Source organism: Chlamydotis macqueenii, chromosome 15 (assembly GCF_036417535.1).
Source record: "Chlamydotis macqueenii isolate bChlMac1 chromosome 15, bChlMac1.mat, whole genome shotgun sequence".
Classification (NCBI taxonomy): Eukaryota; Metazoa; Chordata; class Aves; order Otidiformes; family Otididae; genus Chlamydotis; species Chlamydotis macqueenii.
The window spans coordinates 11,145,442-11,165,880 of NC_141570.1; the positions used below are offsets into that span (position 1 = coordinate 11,145,442).

The 20,439-nt window shown below is 37.1% G+C and overlaps 1 protein-coding gene across 1 annotated transcript; it reads left to right on the forward strand.

Moving 5' to 3' along the window:
• Positions 1–2,626: 2,626 nt before the first annotated feature.
• Positions 2,627–18,744, forward strand: ERCC4 (ERCC excision repair 4, endonuclease catalytic subunit). The gene is made up of 11 exons (XM_086759685.1): positions 2,627–2,803; positions 3,771–3,951; positions 7,356–7,551; positions 8,867–9,074; positions 10,176–10,356; positions 10,701–10,829; positions 11,375–11,485; positions 12,886–13,477; positions 15,127–15,219; positions 15,931–16,043; positions 17,140–18,744. The coding sequence occupies exons 1-11, from the start codon at positions 2,630–2,632 to the stop codon at positions 17,871–17,873; spliced, it is 2,712 nt and encodes a 903-aa protein (XP_086615811.1). The 5' UTR covers positions 2,627–2,629; the 3' UTR covers positions 17,874–18,744.
• The last annotated feature ends 1,695 nt before the right edge of the window (positions 18,745–20,439 follow it).

The window sequence follows — 20,439 nt, forward strand, 5'->3', positions numbered from 1 at the left end:
GAAGTTTCATATTAATATTGGTGATCTCAATAATAACGAGTGAATCAAATAATAATCCCACCTCCAGTGATTTGTTCTATTGCACTACCATTCAATTAACTTGACTTCACTTAGTGTTAATATGATAAAGTAAATAGGTTTTAAATGCATTTACAAAACATGTCTTTCTTGGGAGGTTGATAATGGGTTGTACTGACCATGTCACATAATCTATCAGCTTGAAAGTAGCCTACAATTTCTGTTTGTTTATCATTTTATATGGAAGGAAACACCTAAGGTTACTCAAAATTTATTATATATATATATAGAACAAGTTTTAATTTGTTTAAAATTAAAAGCAAGCCCTCATTGTTGAATACAGAAATGTATTAGCATGTACTCCCCTGAATATCATTCTCCCAGATTATTACAATCTTTAAAATTACGTATCATATTTAACTCTTAGCTAATTCTTAGACAAATTTTATTTATCCTCTTCCTATACGAGTTCTTTCTTGTGTTTTTATGAATACTCTTTTAATATTACTCTAGTGTTTTGCAGAGAAAAAAATACACTAAAATGAATTCCAAGATTTAGGCCTAAATCTGCTCTTCTAAGGTAACAAATGAAAGCCCTCTACCAGTTAATAAATATGTAAGCACAAGAAGTACATGCCACAACAATTTTACATTAATACTATATTTAGCCAAAGTAAAAAAATATAAATATATATATATAGTACAAAATAAAATCAGACTACAGAGATGCCTGAAATATTTCACTTGGACCATTAAAAAACGTATTATTTCTAATTCATGCAGGAAACAATAGGTTAAGGAAATGGCTGGTTCCTAAACTATATGGACAGCTGTACAGAATACTGTGATTCTCTGAAGAAGTAGCCTTATTGGACTACAGCTTTTCATGCAGTATGAAAAAAAAAGAGTAATAAATGTTAATTATAATTGTCATGTTATCGTGTATGACTTTGTTTTGGTCAGCAACATGAACTGCAGGCCACTAAAATGAAATGCTATCCAACTAAAAAGACTGTTCTTCTGACATTTTTGCAGTCTAAAATAAGTTTTAAATGCAAGTGTCCATAAGATAAGTAGTAGCTAGCTAAAAATGAGAACCAAAGCATGGCAGGTATTCAGTACAACAGTTGGCAATATGATCTAATTTGCAAATAAAAAGTTGTTCATGTATCAGCATAAAATTTCAGAAATATGCCACATGTATCAGAAAAATCAAGAATAGTTCCCATATTTTATTAATTTTATTAATTTCTGCCAGTTTTTCTACTTTGCCCTGAGTCTGTGTACTGCATGTTAAAATGCAAATATGTATACTATAAAATAAAATTAAAATTTCCTATAATAATTTAAAAGATTCTACAGCACAATCCTGACCGCGTGGCACAACTGCAAATAATGCATTGTAAAGTGCATCTTAATTAATAGTGCTGACTTGAGTAGGCATGCAGTAAAAGAACATGTTAGCAGCAGTACACTTTATTTTCCCGTAGTTTGAAAAAAATAAAAAACAAATGAAACACCACCGCAACTGCCAACGTGTGACAATGCGAAACAAAGAACTGAAAGTATTAATTTGAGCGTTTCAGACAGCTGACTAAATGCCCTGATAATGGCATTTTACCAAAAGAAGATGATATTGGGGGAAATAACGGGAATTAATACCCAATGTAAATAAAAGCGATGCGGAACACCTTCCACACATTCACATTCTGGAAGGAGCCAGCTGTACACTGTTCTACTGAGCCCAGTAACCCCTCAAACAAAGCCGTCAGTCTTCCCCCCTCGCTGTCTCAGAGGGTGACTTTGACACAACAGAAGTGTCACCCGCTCCCCTGCAGCAGGCCTAGAAAAACTGCCTATTCTAAGAGGGGCTGGAGACAAGTTCACCTGCCCTTCAGCAAGCTGAACTGCAGGGTACCTCTGAGGAGAGCCCTTCATTTTCAGCTGCTTTTGAGTCTCTCACCCCCGTGGGATCAAACAGCCTTTTCTGCACAGATTGAGCGAGGGATACTAAAAAACAAGGTACTGGGAAAATACTGGGGTACCAATGCCTTCTGTGAGGAACACAGGCTGAAGTTCAGTCCAGTTTGGTTTTGTTGCATAGGAAATGCAGGTATTTAATAACAAACAATAAACAATTTATAATGAAAAAATAAAAGACCTCCTATCTCATATTCACACTCAGCACACACACCTCCCACACACAAGAAGAGGGGGCTTCAGCTCGCCTCAATCCGAGCACCTGTGTGGGCCTCAATGCAAGCACCCGTGCGGAGCTTCGAGGGCAAGTAAGGCCCTTCCCCACCTCGTTCTCCGCGCCGCTGGCTCTCGGGGTCCTGCTCCCGGGATCCCCCTCTCTCGGGGTCCCCCTCTCTCGGGGTCCCCCTCTCTCGGGGTCCCGCTCTCCCGCCGCCGCCGCCCTCCCCCCGCCGGAGCTTCGCGCGAGGCGCCTCGCGCTCGGGGCGGGAAAACGCACGGCGCGCGGCGCTGGAGGACCGCATCGCCTCAGTCCGACAGGGGGCGGTCGCCTCGGCGGCGCCCACCTCAACAGTGGGCGGTCGCGGCGGCTGGCGCGCATGCGCATTTCTACCGGCGTCCGGGGCCGGCCGCCATGGCGGTGCTGCTGGAGCACGAGAGCCAGATCTTCCTGGACCTCTTCCACCAGGACGGGCTGGTGATCTGCGCCCGCGGGCTCGGCATCGACCGCTTGCTGCTGCGCTTCCTCCGCCTCTACTGCGAGCCCGCCAGCCTGGTGCTGGTGCTGAACACCAGCCCCGCCGAGGAGGTGAGGGCAGCCCCTGCCGGCGGCGTAGCGCCTGCCCCGCCCCTTCCCCCGCTCCGTTTCGGCGGGCGCATCCCGCGGGCGGCCGGCGGCCCTGTCAGCGTCTGGGCTCGGGGCGCGGGTGAGCGGGCGGGCTGGGGGCAGGGGCGGCGGCGGGGCGCGGTGCGTACCTGGGCGCCGCGCCCCGCGCTTGGCACTCCCTGGGGAGAGGCTGAGCGGGCGCGTTAGGATCACGTCAGGGTCCGCGATCCTGCTCGTGCAGCGCGATGAAGCCCTAACAATGGCGAGCTAAAATAATCTTCTGTACGTGACTTGTAAACAGCAGACATCTGCTAGTGTCCAGTGAGCAGGAAGGAGTGAAACTTGTTGACAGATTTGTCTCTGCTTGTACAAAAGCCGCCGCTCTGTTCTTCCTGGAACCAGGGAGACTTCCCACCATCAGGGAGGTGATTTTTCTGGGCTGGTTTTTTTTTTTATTTATTTTTTTGTACTGGCCATGCATGAGTAAACATCACAGCTGTAGTTTGTAAGATTAAGCTTGATGTATATGACCTACGTGCTGTAGTTGTCTTCAGTAGCAGGTGTTTGGACTAAAAGACGATTTCTTCCCAATTCCATGTTCTTAAGGCAGTATTAAAATTGCCTGTTCTCTGAAAAAGAGCTATTAAAATAGAAGAAAATGTAAGCTCCTTTGAGTGTCAGTGGTTCATATTTAAGTATTGTCTAGCTACTACTGAAAACAGATTTTTAAATCACCTGATTTTTAAGTCAACTGTACAAAGTATACCTAAGAAGAAAAAAAAATCATGATAATTCTGACTTCCTTAGGTAGTATCTTATACTGTCATGCTTTTAATTTGTTTTGGACAGCTCCTCAAAATTAACAGAGTAGGTATAATTAAGGTGTTTTTTCATCCATTTCACTAGTTACCATAATGATCTCTTGTGGTTTTAATATATTTTGGTTTAGGAGTATTTTATTGATCAACTGCGGTCAGATGGAGTTGTTCATCATCCTCGGCGTGTTACCAATGAAATTACGAATAATACTCGCTATGAATTTTACACACAAGGAGGAGTCATCTTTGCAACAAGTCGAATCCTTGTGGTAGATTTCCTTACTGACAGAATTCCTGCAAACCTCATTACCGGTAAGAGTTTAATGAAGTAAAGGTAAGACTGTTCTGCTTGGAAATTCATAAAGCTTAATTCTGTATGAAGAGTTATACTAACCAGTATTGAGGGTGAAGAATTATTCCTTTTTTTTCTACAAAGACTGAGGTAAAAGGAGCAAATATGTAGTTGGGTTCTGGTTTTTTTTTAATGGTTTTCTTGAAACCATCCACATTATTTTTAGATACTGGATTGTGCATTTGTGTGGCTTTCTGGTATCAGTAACTGTCTGGAAAACGAATCAGCCGTGCAACGATGCCACTGACACAAGAAAATAAAATTCATACTTTCAAAGAATTGCACTTGGTGAAACAGTGTCCTGTGGTCATTCACTGACCTATAATTAAAAGGCCTGTGATTAAAACTGGTTTTAGATGCCATGTTTTATCAACCATGCATGCTACCTATTTTTTGCATTAACAAATTACTCCCGATGACTTTTCCCATCAAAACCCAGCAATACCTTGCTAGTCTTTGTCTGACACACCTTAGACACTATCTAAATAGCAGTATTATAAAGTAATGCTGTAACTATAATTGTGAAGACTTTGGGAATAGCTTGTGACCTTTTTTGTTGTTATACAGAAGTTACCCATGAAAGATGTTACAGTTATCATTTTTCCTTTCACATTCTGTTCCCCTTCTCCCCTGACAATGGTTGTTTTTATGTTCTTGTCTAAGCTGGAAACCTTGTTACAGATGGGAGTGATAGTAAGATAGATGTCTAAGAGCCAGGAATATAGGAATATTTTACTGTTATCTAAATGTTAGCATCTTAACGGCTAAACATAACTGAATAGGGAATGTTTAGAAGAATAAGTTTTTGCTTCAGAAGCTGTATCTCTTCCTGTTAGTCAATGTATGACAAGCTCTAATCTGTGAAACATTTTAAACAGTTTTAGGCTAGAGCCAAAGGATGCCAGATTTGTCACTTCTGATATTTCTAGGTTAAAAAAAAAGTGAACGCATTTTCTGGGAAACCTATTTTAACTTCTCTTCTGACCCCTTGACCTTTCTCCTCTACAAAGAAGAAAAAAAGAAAAGAAAGAAAACACACCTTTGGACATTGTCAATATGAAAAGAAGAAATATGCTAAAGATTTAAAAAACGGTCCTGTCCTATGACGACACAGAGTTGTTGTAGTTTGTGCATTGCCACTAGAGGTCAGCGTGACTGCAGCCGTGATTGACTTGCTGCTTCATTCGCATCTTCAGTCACACGTGGTTCTCTTGGAAACTTACGTTATCCGAGTGTGAAATTGTATGACAAAAACTTGTAATAGTCTTTCTTGAGGAGTATCTTAGCAAGAAAAAAAATCAGTAAAGTGTTTCTAGGTGTTATAAATGTTGTTTATAAAATCAGTGTAGACTCACATGTGAATTAACACCAGATGAACTCATAAATTCAGCTAAATGAAGATAAGAAATTATCACTGCATTAAAGGAGGATTATTCCTGGTGGTTTTGGCCAAACAGAAATTATGTACTAAATAGTTTAGTAAAACTGATGCAAGTTGATGTAGTAAACAGTGGTATGTTGTTTCTGTCAAGGCTTACACAGCAGTATAAACTCACTTCATAAGCAGAGAAATACTAACTAAAAATAGGGAGGTATTAAAATAAACACATAATCTTACTAGCCTGTTACAAATTCTATGTGTCCTGTAATGTCCTTTCAGAGTCATATCTTGACAAACTCAAAGATGTTCAGAAATGAGTACAAACATTATGTCATGAAAATTTTGCTCCATAGGAGAGATGTAAGAAGGGACGAGAGGTAATGGTTTTAAAATAGAGGGGGGTAGATTTAGATTAGAAATTAGGAAAAAATTTTTTACGATGCGAGTTATAGAACACTGGAACAGGTTGCCCAGAGAGGCGGTGGATGCCCCATCCCTGGAAACGTTCAAGGCCAGGCTGGATGAGGGTCTGAGCAACCTGATCTGGTTGGGGATGTCCCTGCTCCTTGCAGGGGGGTTGGAGTAGATGACCTTTGAAGGTCCCTTACCCTAACCATTCTATGATTCTATGATTCTAAGAATATCTAGATAGAAAAATACCTTTTTGTGGATTATTCCATGACTTGAATGAATGGCTACCAGTTATATGGAACTCTCTTTCTTATAGATGCTTTTTAATTTACAAAGCAAAGGCATATTAAAATCAATGGCTGGGGGCTGAGTTGAAGAAACTTGTTACAGAAATTAAATGCACTGTAAGTTTGTCAGCTTATGTAGGTACAAGATAAAACTGTGATGTTTGATGTCCTTTGCTTCCATTTTAGGAAGGCATTTGGTATTCCTCTGGAAGCTGTGAACAGATAAAAGTACTACATAAGCCTCACTTCACTAGGGGGAGAGTGAAAAAGTGTAATGTGGTATTTCTGGGAAATACCAGGTTTAGATTGGGTATTAGGAAACACTTCCTTACTGAAAGAGTGGTTGGGCACTGGAACAGGCTGCCAAAGGAAGTGGTGGAGTCACCATCCCTGGAGGTGTTCAAAGAACGTGTAGATGTGGTACTCCAGGACATGGTTTAGTGGATGTGGTGGTGTTAAGTTGATGGTTGGACTTGATGACCTTGGAGGTCTTTTCCAACCTTAAAGATTCTATGATTTAACACAATTAAGCATGAGAAAAAACAGGCCTTGGTTTTAATGGATCTTGGCTGAGTGGAGTGTCAGTCCTGGAAGTATTCATCTCAAACGCTTAATGTAGTTAAACTATTGTTTCACTTCTCTGTACTAAGTGGTGCACAATAAATCCTTTTTTCCTAATACACCCATAGCCATGAAGAAAACTGGTGGTGTACTCATACAGCTGATGGTACGTTCTGTCCTTAAGTGTGAATGTAAATATCAGAAGTCTGGGGGAAGCAAAATAAATGTTTTCAGAAGTTCTTTGATTATGTAAAGACTTGAACTGTTACCAATGAGACATACTTTACAAGTGTGTAATTCCAGAATTTCTGTAACAAAATAATTCAAATATCACAGTCTTTAACATATCAAACTTGCTGTGTTGTCATAGTGTGTTATGCCTTCCATTTTCTTTTACTCCTTTTAAAAGATTCAAGTTTTGCCTTAGGAGTAAATAATTTTCTAAGCTAGTAAGTCCTGCTACTCAAGCACAAGGTTTTTATTTGCCGAAGATTTATTATTAACCCAGTTCTTTATGTGGGAATTCCGTGGTACTGAAACTGAGGAATCACTTTGCTTGGACCCTTGAAGGTTTGTTCAGCCATCGCTTTAGAAGATCTAAATTCCTGTTGTACTTTATTTAAGAAAAAAACTTCAAAATAATAAGACCGTTTTGAAGAAAAAGCTATTCAAATTTGAACTTTTCTTTACTGTTTTGTAATTTGAACACCTTTTATTTTGCCAGGCATTTTGGTATATAAAGCGCACAGAATCATTGAGTCCTGTCAGGAAGCATTTATCTTGCGACTTTATCGCCAGAAGAACAAGCAAGGCTTCATTAAAGCTTTTACAGATAATGCAGTTGCATTTAATACCGGCTTTTGCCATGTGGAAAGAGTGATGAGAAATCTTTTTGTCAGGAAACTTTATCTATGGCCAAGGTAAGGCACCTCTTTACTTCACTGGAGAGTTAAACTTGAAAAAAAGATGAAGGATGTTACAATGGGTTCCTCAGAAAATGAGGCGTGTGCTAATCTGTGTTCCCTCTTGTATTCCCAAACAAATTTCAGTCAATGTTTTACAAAAGTGGTCTTAAAGATGCTAAATTTCTGTTAAGTATTTTTGAAAGTAGACTCAAACTAAATCTAGACGGGGCTGAACCTTACGGTATAGCTGTCCTTTTAGCCAATGGAAATCACAGCAGAAAGTTACATACTTAATAGCTTAAGAAAAACTTCACTTATTAAAGAGATTATGTAAGCCATAAAGTAGCAGGAATACAGTCTCTCAGTTCTGCCTTTCATGGGAGTATTTGTTTCTAACTACGATGAAACTCTCTGTGGATCTCTTGCTACATGTCAGATTTTTTTTTTAATCTTCCCTTATATGTATGTTGTGTATAAAGAATATTTCTTGATGACTGATAGAAACCAAATCGTCAGGTTTGTGTCATGCATTAAGTCTTTGAGGAGCAGAGCCACAAATTGAACCAGGCACTTCAGCTAATTGCTCATTCAGTGCTCTTGCCTTGGTCTGCCTGCTTGTTCCTTCAGTCCAGTCCAGAATGTATTTCACTCCATCTTAACGTACTGTTACTCTGCATCGTAAACTCTTTAACAGTCTTTCTTTCAGTATCACAAAGAAGTAGAAATGGCTATAACTAGGATACGAAAGGTTGAATAGAAGCTCTCTGAATTTTCTGTCTTGGCTTTTGAACTGTGAAAAGACCTGGGGTGCAGCATGCAGTAAGGGCAGTGCCCACTGAGTTCCAGAGGCCTCACGCTGTTAATAAAAATCAGCTAGCATCTCTACCTGTACAGCTGGATTGGCTATAAGGGCAGTGTTCTAACAGGGACCTGCTGCTTATAATCAGAAGCTAGGAATGTCACAGAATCTGCTAGTGAATCAGATCCATGTGATTCCAGAGGATTTATGAACCCACTCCAGTTTCTCCCTTATGAGATTTTTGTTTGTTTGTTTTACTTCAATATTTTTCATGTGTAATAATTATGTAGAATCTAGTGCAGTAATTTTCCATGGATCATTCACCAGCACTTGCGTGACTAGTCATAATTGTGGAATAGATGGTTTTCTGAGGCTGTTCATAAGATTGCAGTCTGAACCTCTGCAGACTGACTTATTTTGCAATTAACTTACTTGTTTAAAACAATTGTACTTGTACTTTACACAAACTTTGAATAATTGTAGGTCAAGTAAACTAACCACGTAAATCTTAATGAGCTGTTTTCCTCTTAGATTTCATATAGCAGTGAATTCATTTTTAGAGAAGCATAAACCTGAAGTGGTGGAAATACATGTGTCAATGACCCCTGCTATGCTTGCTATCCAGACTTCAATCCTGGACATTTTGAACGCATGTCTGAGAGAACTCAAACGTTACAATCCATCTCTTGAAGTAGAAGATCTATCTTTAGAAAATGCTATTGGTAAACCTTTTGACAAGGTAACAATTTTGATTGTTTTGCTTACCTGACTAAAGGGATGTAGATCTTCAAACTGTCTGCCATGCAAACAACATATTATTTGCAAAATAAATAACCAGCAGCAATTGAGTATTCTCCCATGACGTGATTATTATTTGTACGAGGAGAGAAACTGTGTTAATCTGTAATGGTGATGTTACAGTTGCCAGTAGGGTTTTTGGTCTATTCATATTACTGTTCTTCAAGTCCCTACAGTTCTACAGTAAGAACATTCTGATTCATGGATTTTATTATTATTAAGATGGCTACAATTTCAGCTCAAAATACTTTAGAGATAAGTATGCAGTTATTTCAGCTCTCCTTTTTTTCCTTCTTGAATTTCTTGCTTGTATTTTTTATTTTCTCTATTAGGAGAAGCACTGTATGTAATACATTATATGCACATGCATGCATCTGTTGTATCTTTTTATCATTATATATGTCATTGTCATAGTTTAGCCCCACTTAGGACCAAGCTACACAGTTTCTCTCTCACTTTCCCCACCCTCCAATTTTGGCAGTTGGACTTGATGATCTTGGAGGTCTCTTCCAACCTTAAAGATTCTATGATTCTATGATAATATAACAAAAAAGGCTCAAGGTTTGAGATAAGGACATAGAAAAATCCTTAAAGTTACTGTTATGGGCAAAACAGACTCGACTTGGGGAAAACTATTTATTTCTTAGTAGTAGTAAAACCAAAGCAGGATAATGAGCCCCTCTTCCCGGGCTTCGCTTTGTTTCAATTATCTCTACCTCCTTCACCCCTCAAGCGGCACGGGGGGAAAGAGGAAATGGGGGTTATGGTCATGGATCATCACATGTTGCTTTACACCGCTCCTTCCTCCTCTCAGGGGAAGAACTCCTCACATTCCTCCCCTGCTCCAGTGTGGGGTTCCTCCCACAGGTTAACTTTGCAAAAAATGATTACTTATTAACATAAATATCTCACCCTCACATCTTTAATTGGGTATATTTAATAACTTCAGGAAACTAGTGACATCCTCTGTTAAAAAAAAAAAGTGCATTCTTATCTTGATTAGTATTCTGTATATTTGACATCATGAACTTTCTATTTCTAGACAATACGTCACTATTTAGATCCTCTCTGGCATCAGCTTGGAGCTAAGACAAAATCTTTGGTCCAGGATTTGAAGATACTACGTACTTTGCTACTGTATCTAACTCAGTATGATTGTGTCACTTTCCTTAATCTTCTGGAGTCACTCAAAGCAAGTGAAAAAGCTTTTGGTGAAAATTCAGGTAAACACTGAATAACCATACAAGTTAATGCATGAAACAGTGAAATGTTGATATTTTTAATTAACATTCCCAAACATATGAAGGTATCTAATTAGGTTTTATATAACCAGCCATAAGGACGTAGGTTTTTATTGACAGATAATGCTTTCATCTTCCCACTTAACTGCTGTTACTTCACAGTGCGAAATCTGCATCGTATTTCTGTCTTCTGTTAAGCTAGTAATTACATAGCAAGCAGGTATCATTGTTATTCCAGATGAGAGATTTGGGGCTTTTACTGGAAATGGTTGAAACACGTAGGCATTGCAAATATTAAATTACTACTGCTTTTTTTTCCTCTTTAGGTTGGCTGTTTCTTGACTCCAGTACTTCAATGTTTGTAAATGCTCGAGCTAGAGTTTATCGCATTGCAGATGAGAAACTGAATCAGAAAGGCAAAGTCTCTGAAAAAAGTGATGTAAAGAAGGAAAATGGTACTGATCATTCCTAATTTTAAGTTTGAGAGTGTCACACGATTTCAAATGCTCTGCATATTATTACTTGCGCTATGGTTCCCTACATGATTTTACACAGCTCAGGATCTCAATCTGTTAGCTGAGATAAATTGAGACATAATCTTAATTCAAAAAACATATCATAAACAACATAAAACAGAGTCACGAAGAAGTAAGAAGTTATTGAATTGTTATTGAGTTACATTAGTGTTTAGCTTGATCTTTTTTATTTTATGTGAATGGGTAGGAGGCTGCTGTTGGTTTTATTTAAAAAATATTAATGAGTTTCAGAATTGGAAGAATGAGTGAATATTTTAACTTGTTGCTTCACTAAAACACTTACACCCATATTTAAATGTTTCTGTAAGACTGCTCTCCAACCCAGCAGCATAACAAGTTGCCTAAGTAGGCTGTTGAATACCGTATTTGCCAACAACCATCATGCTATTGACATCTAACCACTAAAGTTTCCGAAGGATATTTCGGCTGTAAGAGCTGCTACGTTCAATCTTGTTTTGTTTCAGAACTGAAAAGGGAATTGGTTCTAGAGAGTAATCCAAAATGGGAAGCTTTGAGAGAAGTACTGAAAGAGATTGAAAATGAGAATAAGAACAGTGAAGACCTTGGTGGTCCAGGTGAGAGAATACTATATGATGTAAATTTTCACAGTACAGCTAGAGTTTACTTCCACTTGACTTTTGAGAGAAGGAGCCTAACTCTTTCCTGTAGTTTTATTAAAGAGTTCTTTTTAAATGTAATAATTTATGGACTTAAGGCATTTATGTATATATAGCATCATAGAATCATAGAATGGTTTGGGTTAGAAGGGGCCTTCAAAGTTCACCTAGTCCAACCTCCTGCAAGGAGCAGGGACATCTCCAACCAGATCAGGTTGCTCAGAGCCCCGGCCAACCTGACCGTGAATGTTTCCAGGGATGGGGCATCCACCACCTCTCTGGGCAACCTGTGTCAGTGTTCCATCACGCTAACTGTAAAAAATTTGTAAAATTGGTAAAAAATTCATTTGTAAAAAAAATGTACATAAACTATGTAAAACTAAATAGTTTTACATAAAATCCTATTTAGTTCTTGCTCTAAAAGAGAAATGTTGTTGGTTATGATGCAACAGTTTAGGAAAGAACGTGTATTATTAGAAAAATGTATTTTAACTTTTGTTAACACTTCAATATTGTACTGATGCCTTAGTCTCAAAACCAAAAAAAACTAATAACCTGGAAATTTATAGTAATCAAGGTACCATTCACTCATTTATCAAATTCAAGTTAGAAAAAAATACAGGTTCTGTCTTATGCCCTTTCCATCTCATGCATTCTTCTCATGCACCTGAAAATTTGCTTCTCCAAGAGATGCACCTAAATGGGGTAGAGAGTAAAAGGCAAGTGTGCTTCTAACTGCTTTGCTGCCTTTCCTATTTTAGGGCTTTTCATCCCCTTAAATTTCACCAAGTTTTATTTTAGGAAATAGTAAGGGTAAAATAGTGCTCTTTTCTCCCACCCACAGTGTTCTGACTCTGGATAAGAACTGGCTCTCTCACCTAGTGTTGTAGGAGTTTATCTGAGTCAGCCTGTGGAGAACTGTTATTCAAGGCCCACAGATGTCAAACATGTACTTTTTAGACTCCTTAACACAATTGACCAAGGCTGAAAATTAGAATGGTCTAAGTTAAGTTCTCATTCCATATTAAAAAAAAAAAAAGTTGTCTGAGTATGTTTCTATACATGCTATGTCTGCCTCATTTCAGATGTTTACAAGGAAAACTTCACTAATTTAGATGGTGTAAGAATAAGGAATGCTGAACTTTCCATTAACCTTCTGTAGTCTTGTTTGGTACAAAACGTCATGCAACTTAGACTCCCTGAAAGCCTAGAGCAACTGTGACAACCAAATGTAAAGGCGTTTGGCAGGCATGCTTCTGGGATCATTAAAAACAATTTGCTCAAGAGATGTCTTTTAGCTGGATAAGAAGTAATACAGTGTAACAGATTATAAACATGATATTCTGTCTTGACTGCAGGACAAGTTCTTATTTGTGCCAGTGATGACCGGGCTTGTGCACAACTCAGGGAGTGTATTATTGCTGGACCAGAAGCTTTTTTAACAAGGCTGTATAACAAAACCTTTGGAAAGGATGAGAAAGCTGGAGAAGTGTTGATAAAGGACAGAAAAGCTGTCAAGTCCAAAGGAAATGCCAGACCAGACACAGAGCCTCAAGCCAAAAGAGCCAAACTCACGACTTCTTCAAAACAAAATAAAAACAAGAAGCAGCAAGACCGAACTATAATCCAAATGATAGGGAAAACTGAGGAGGAAAAGAGAGAGGAGTTAGAGGTGGAAGACAACAAAGAATTAAGCAGTAGCCAAGAAAGCAGCATTGAAGAGACCATTCCTGAAGATTTCCATATGAACCTCCCCTCAGATTGTTACTACGGTATTTTCAAGAACCCACTCACAATTATTCATCCGTTGCAGGGTTGCAGTGATCCCTATGCGCTCACTCGGGTACTGCATGAAGTAGAACCAAGATATGTTGTATTATATGATGCAGAACTAACTTTTGTTCGGCAGCTGGAAATCTACAAGGCAAGCAGGCCTGGGAAGCCTTTGAGGCAAGTTGACTTGGTCAGTCTAATTTTAGTCTTAAAAGAAGAAAAAAAGTGCAATTTTAGCAGTCCAGACAGAATGTGCATCTAGTGATTTGCTTTAGCTACCTTTTAATTATAGTTTAGCTCTCTTCTTAATTTTAAACAAAAGCATAACGTCTGATTGATCCAAAAGATAATTTTTACTTCCCAGCAGGTATTTAGTCCTGTAACAGAAACATACCTGTAAAAAAAAAAAAAAAAAAAAAAAAAAAAAAAACCAACCAAAAAAAACCCACACAAAACCCTCAGTTTTCTACAGGACTTCTGCTTAAGTGATCTTAGTGGTAATAGATCAATTTTGAGGTGCAGTAGTCTCAGTTTAAACTATGTCTATAGATACGCTTTTTACACAATAAACTTCATTTGGGATTTAATTGATTTTCACATTTACAGATGTCTGGTCATACTGAAGACCAGTAATTCAGAAACTATAACAGAAAAACAAGTAAAAGAAAACACAAGAAATAAATTCGAGGTATTTGCAGTTAATACTCAGTTCTGCTGTTAGCTGACAGAAAGATTTCTGTATTGTGTATATATATTTGATACACTTGTAAATTGCAAAACTCACTTTTATGAATAGATGCTACAGACTAATTAAAACTATAGAAAACTTAAAATGTAATATACTATGAGTTTTTGCATTATCTTTCATTTATATGGCTGCATGATACAGCATTTCTTGAATACAGTTAACTGTACTTATACCTGTACCTCTCTGAAAATAACTTCTGACAGTTTCTTATGTCTTAGAATAAATACACTATACTTACTACATTTGAAACGTAACTTATTGCCATATAAAACTATTACCTTTTGAATTATAATGTTTTATACTTTAATCACCTCATGAAAATTATTTGGATAAATTTAACAGAGCAGTTGTAATTTTCCAGTCAAAGGTTTGCATATATGCAACATAATTGAAAATGGAAATCAGTTTGGCAGTATTTAGTGTGTCTGTACCTGATATCCAGGTAAGGACACTGTAGTGCAGATATAAATGACAGAACTCACAAAGTATATTGCATGAGGATAATTACTGGGTTGTTTGTACCGTTTATTTTTAATTGCCTAATCAGCATGTGTTGTATCTACCTCCAGCATCATATTCCCAGACTACAGAGCAGGCAAATCAGGTGCAGTCCTGCAAAAGGGGTTAGGAGGTGCATCACATGAAAAACATAATAGGAATAAAATCCTATCAGTCTGTCAAAATGTACCTTGATTAAAATATATTGGAAAAAATTACTGTGCTGAAAAGCTCTAGACAATTAATTCCTTAAGGAAATCATTAATTCTTACATGTTTCATATAAATCCCTATTTGTGGAATAAAACTTAATTTGTCAGTGTGTTCATCTCTGTAAGATAAATGTCAGCTTGTTCTTTGTAGAACATATTATTTCCTTGTACAAATACATAATTTTAAAATCTTAGATGGTGATTCTTTTCCTAACCCAGGATAGGATGACTGCAGATCAGTAAGAAAGTAACTTCTCCATTATACTTGCTTTCTGTCTTTACTGAGTGGCTGACTGCAATCTGAGTGTTTTTAACTTAATATGAAGTTTTGTTATCTCTTCCTTTTCTCCCTCTCCTTCAAACCTACAGGGTTTATTTCCTTATATATGGGGGCTCAACAGAAGAACAACGTTATCTCACAGCTCTGAGAAAAGAGAAGGAGGCCTTCGAAAAGCTCATTCGGTAGCAAAATTTATTTACTACCTTTATTGTTAATGTTTCGTGTAATTCCCTTATATGTGAACATTTTAAATAGAGTGAAGTGCTTAACTGTATGAAGGCTTTAAATAAACTTTTCATTCAATTACTCTTCAGATATAAAGAGAATTTTCCCATTGAGATTCAATGAAAAGGCAAAACCTTTTTCAAAGCACCTGATATTTTATTAATTTTAGGGTTTTTAATATTAAATGTCAATGACTAAACAGCACCACTTATCTTTTTCTCTAACTGTCTGTGAACTTCATTTCTGTAAATGTGTTTTTGTCTGCAGGTAACATTTCTTGTAAGATATTTCTAAGGCTTTTATGAGTTAAATCATTTTGGGCAACAAAACAATTATCTTTTTATATTGTGTAGGAGAGTATTTTTACTGACAGTGTCTTCTCACCAGGTTAAACTGCTATTACTAGTCATTAGTTCCTTTGTTTCATATGCCCTGAGAAGTTCTAAAATAAAATAAAAAATCAGATGCTAAAAAGTGCTAACAATTGAAAATAAAAATATAGCATCTAGCCTAACAATCTGGAAAACCTAGTAGATTGCATTTCTGATCAGGTTTTCAATTGATGTTAAATGATATATAATTTTACATCTGGCTGAAGGATATTAACATGTTTTGATCTGTTTTTCTCATATAATTGCTGGTTTTTGTGTTTCTTTGTGGTTCATTAGAGAGAAGGCCAGTATGGTTATTCCTGAAGAAAGAGAAGGAAGAGATGAAACGAACATAGACTTAGTAAGAGATGCTAAACCTGCCTCTGCTTCTACTGACACACGCAAAGCAGGTGAGCAGTTCCTGAAGTTGGGCTTGCAGCTCTAAGCTTTGAAAGACCTATTACTATTGTATTTAAATCCCATCTAAAGTGTCTGGGTTACAAACACATTGCACATTGACTATGCAGTCCTGATGGTAAAGAACCATTCTCTCCCTTACCCCATCTACCTCTGTCTGTGCAATGACAATGAATTATGTTTTTCTTTGAAAAGAAACTATAGGTTAATGGTGTTATTTAACTATTAAGACAGATTGTGGATTGTTTCTGGGCAGCTTGTTTGTAATGAGATTGTCTAGTATTACTTGTACTGAAATGGAGAGAAATTAAAACATTAAAACTGAAGTCTATAGATAGTCAAAGTCAGTGTTGTCCTTGAGCTAGCAAATGTCGGGCACTTCTTTTCATCTTTGCAAAACAGATTGCCTGGGTAAACAACTGCAGATGTTTTTTGTCTGCTTTCTTTGCAATAGAGCATCTTTTTTCTTTTCTTGCAGTTCTAACCACATTTTTGTTCTTTTCTTTTGACGTGTATACTCTGTCTTCATCTTTACAGCTCTGCCCCTGTTTTTCTTTGCTGTCATTTTTGTAATCGTGTGCTCTCTAATCTTTGCTATTGTATCTTTTGTGGCCTTGATGCTGCAGTCTCTTAATTTGTCCTTCTACAGATCTATAAGAGGCTAAAATATAACTCCTACAATAAAATACTATATTTCTGGAGGAAAGAGATGGAAATAAAAAGCATCAGCTTCATTATCTTGTTTTGCAGGCAACTTTGTAAAGAGTTTCCTGATGCATTCAGATAATTTTCATCTACAGTTTGATATATTTCATTGTCACATATAAAAAGCTTATAGCAGGTAGCGTCATAGTTCTACTAAACTGCAGAGTATAGTCCATAAACTACAGTATATAATTTGGCAACTGCTTTGGTCTGTAACAGTGAAAAATTCAGTAAAGTCTGGATTTACTGTACGGCTGCATTTGTGAAGATCTGTTAGATGTGAAGTCCATCCATTACAGAAGCATTGGCAGCACAAAGGAAAACTATATGACCAGAGTCAGAGGTCATAAGTATTAGGTTAACTGTATTTATTTTACCCTTTAGGTGGACAGGAACAGAAGAGTGTTCAGCAAACCATAATAGTGGATATGCGGGAATTTCGTAGTGAGCTTCCGTCACTGATTCATCGTCGTGGCATTGACATTGAGCCTGTTACTTTGGAAGTTGGAGATTATATTTTAACTCCCGATATCTGTGTAGAGCGGAAAAGTATCAGTGATCTGATTGGTTCCTTAAATAATGGAAGACTGTATACACAATGCATTTCTATGTCCCGTTACTATAAGCGACCAATTCTTCTGATAGAATTTGATCCTAACAAATCTTTCTCCTTGATTCCACGAGGCTCTCTACATCAGGAAATTTCCAGTAATGATGTTACTTCTAAACTTACCCTTCTTACGCTCCATTTCCCAAAGTTACGTATCCTGTGGTGTCCCTCTCCCCATGCTACTGCAGAACTGTTTGAAGAGTTAAAACAAAGCCATCCCCAGCCTGATGCAGAAACAGCAATGGCTGTCACAGCAGATTCTGAAATTCTTCCTGAGTCAGACAAGTATAACCCCGGTCCTCAAGACTTTATCTTAAAAATGCCAGGTATTAATACAAAAAACTGCCGTGCCTTAATGAACCATGTTAAAAGCATTGCAGAGCTGGTGACACTGTCAAAGGACGAACTCTCCAGAATTTTGGGTAATGCTGCCAATGCCACGCAACTCTTTGACTTTATTCACCTGACCTATGGAGAGGCAATATCTAAAGGAAAAAGCAAAAGATAACTAATGAGCTGATTGTTCAACTTAGGGCATAGATAAGCTTTTCTTGCACAGTACTTTGGCAAAGTACATAAAATATTTTAGTAAATAACCTCGAAGACAACCAGCTGTTTCTTGTAATGCTGTTCCATCAGTTTTAACATATGAGTTAACTATTACTGAAGGCAAGTTTCAAGAGGAATACAAATGTTTTTAGAGTAATAGATAAATGCAAATTATAATAATAAATAAATGTGAAATTATTTTTATTCTTTCTACAGCACTTTAACCAATTCTGTAATATCACTGAATGAACTAAATTAAGTTCTTCACCATAAGTCCATAAGAATCAAGTGCTAAGACTAATTTATAAAGCTGTTTTCTTTTGAAAATTATGATGTGTTGTTAAAGCTAAAAATGTACTGTGTTTTGATTAATATGTGTGACCTGCTGCATGATATATCACTTTGCTTTTGCCATTTTTAGTAAGGTCTTACTCTTTGGAAACTGCCAGTTTTCCATTGACAGCGTTGGAGCTATGTGAAACAATTGTGGTCTTTTGTCATGAGTTCGTTTAGGAGAACATACTTGGACTCAATCGTGAATTTCAGAACATCATCATAAGCCTTTGTCACAGAAACTATAATTGTATGGTATGTTCTACGTTATATTTGCATACTTTACTAGAAGTTATACTTTCTTTTTTTGACATTCAGTACAGCTTTGTCTTGCTAGATTTTGCAAAGTACATTCCTCTAGTCTAGACTGGATAGAGATTCTGTGATGGAACAATACAACTTAATTCTCAGTGTGCCTTACTTAAACTTTTAAGATGCTTTATTGAAAACCATTGGGACTATTCTTTTATACTAAAGCATATTTTTCTCTCACAAAATGCAATCGTTTTTTTATGTAAGGTTTTCCAAAAGTGTTGACAGTTCTTCCAATACTGTCTTCCTTCTGTGTCCTATTGCACTTGCATTTTAATGTCTTACATAGACCATCTGTCAATAAATTCAGTAAAGCTGTTGTCACCTGAAAGGTAAACTCAGCATTCTCTGAAGCATAAAACTGGGAAAAGTTATTCTTCGATAGTTTGTGAATATGTATATTGTTAAAAACATATATTCTGCACTGAATTTTGATATGACAGCTGTGTAACAAACAGCCATTGCCAAAAGAGTTGGTCCTGTGTCATTACATGCTAATATATTTGCATTAGCTATTTAGAAAATCTTTATCTACGATGACTTGCACATATGTATTTATACAATTCTAATGCAAACAAAAGATCAGTATAATCTCCATCAGTAAAGGAGAAAGCATTGATTTTCTGTATTCAGGTTCAGTAAAAACTGTACTGTGCACTTTCAGATTTAATGTTTGGGAATTTTTAATGTGAATTATGAATTTGTTTAACTTAAAGTCTAGAACTGAGCTGTGACAGATTTCCAAAGTGAACATTTTTCTCTGCAGTTGCAAATTTCAGTATTAAATACATCCATAACAAGATTAAAATAAGTTAATTTATCTTTTTTTCTCATTTGGCTGTATTGATATCAGAACATTTTTCTTTTTAGTGCGTGGATTATAATCCAGATCTCAGAGTTTCTATTGCCCTATATTCTAATTTATTTCATTTAATATAAAAGAAGTCTTTCCGTGAGACTTTTGCTTACTCAAAGCCATAAGCTCAGAAATGTTCAAGGCTGAGAATGCCTCTAAAGTGGTGCTAAGAGAACTGAAAATCAGAGTAAGAACATAACTGTCCTGAATGCATGGCTTACAGAGCCTTGATCAGAAAAGGAGAGCTGAACAACCTTTGAAAACATGTATTGTTCATGCATTTGCGTCGTTAAGATGTTAGATGAACTGTGGGGCTTTGTGTTGGTTCTTTTGTCAGATGTACTGCATCTCAGCTTTGTCAGTGTTTTTATTTTTTGCTTAGATTTGTATAAGGTGAAAATAAAGGGTATGTGAAGAGGTTATGAAGTAGTAGGTTTGTGTTCTATGCTACATCCAAGTCACATAATGCAATTAAATAATATTTGCTAAATATTTAGATTAAATTGTCTTTTGTTTGTATAGTGGAATTTTTGTAAGTGGCTTTTTTTTTGGTTGGCTTTTTTTGTTCAGTGCAGGATTTGGCTTTTTCTTTACAGTAACAACAAGTAACATTGTCGTATGTTATTATTGCTTATTTGTGAGTTGGCACTTTACTGTATTAGCTTACGTTGCAAGTTAGTAATGTGTCCTTCTGGGGCAGTAGGTACAAATTGTGAACAAAGGTGGAAGAGGTCTTGTCTCCTGAAACCACTTACCTCTGAAATAACCAAGCCAAAGAGTCTGCCTGTATGCAGATACAACAAAAGGTTTGGGTAAATGGTGAAAATCCTTAGGATGTCTTCCCTGGCCTTATGGTGCTCTTTTGCTTGCTTTCATCAATGGTAATGAAATTTTGTGTATCTTCTCGTTATTGCTTGATGTTTTAAGTTTGTGCTTCTTTATTTAAAAAAAAAAAAAAAAAAAAAAACCAACGAACTAAACTTGCCTTCAGTTTGGGAGTGTCTCATATTCTTTCTTAGACCCA

Coding starts and splice junctions, on each gene's coding strand:
- ERCC4 (XM_086759685.1), top strand. CDS start 2,630: ATGGCGGTGCTGCTGGAGCACGAGAGCCAGATCTTCCTGGACCTCTTC. Junction 11,486..12,885: donor TGAAGACCTTGGTGGTCCAG/GTGAGAGAATAC, acceptor TCTTGACTGCAG/GACAAGTTCTTATTTGTGCC. Junction 16,044..17,139: donor TACTGACACACGCAAAGCAG/GTGAGCAGTTCC, acceptor TTTACCCTTTAG/GTGGACAGGAACAGAAGAGT.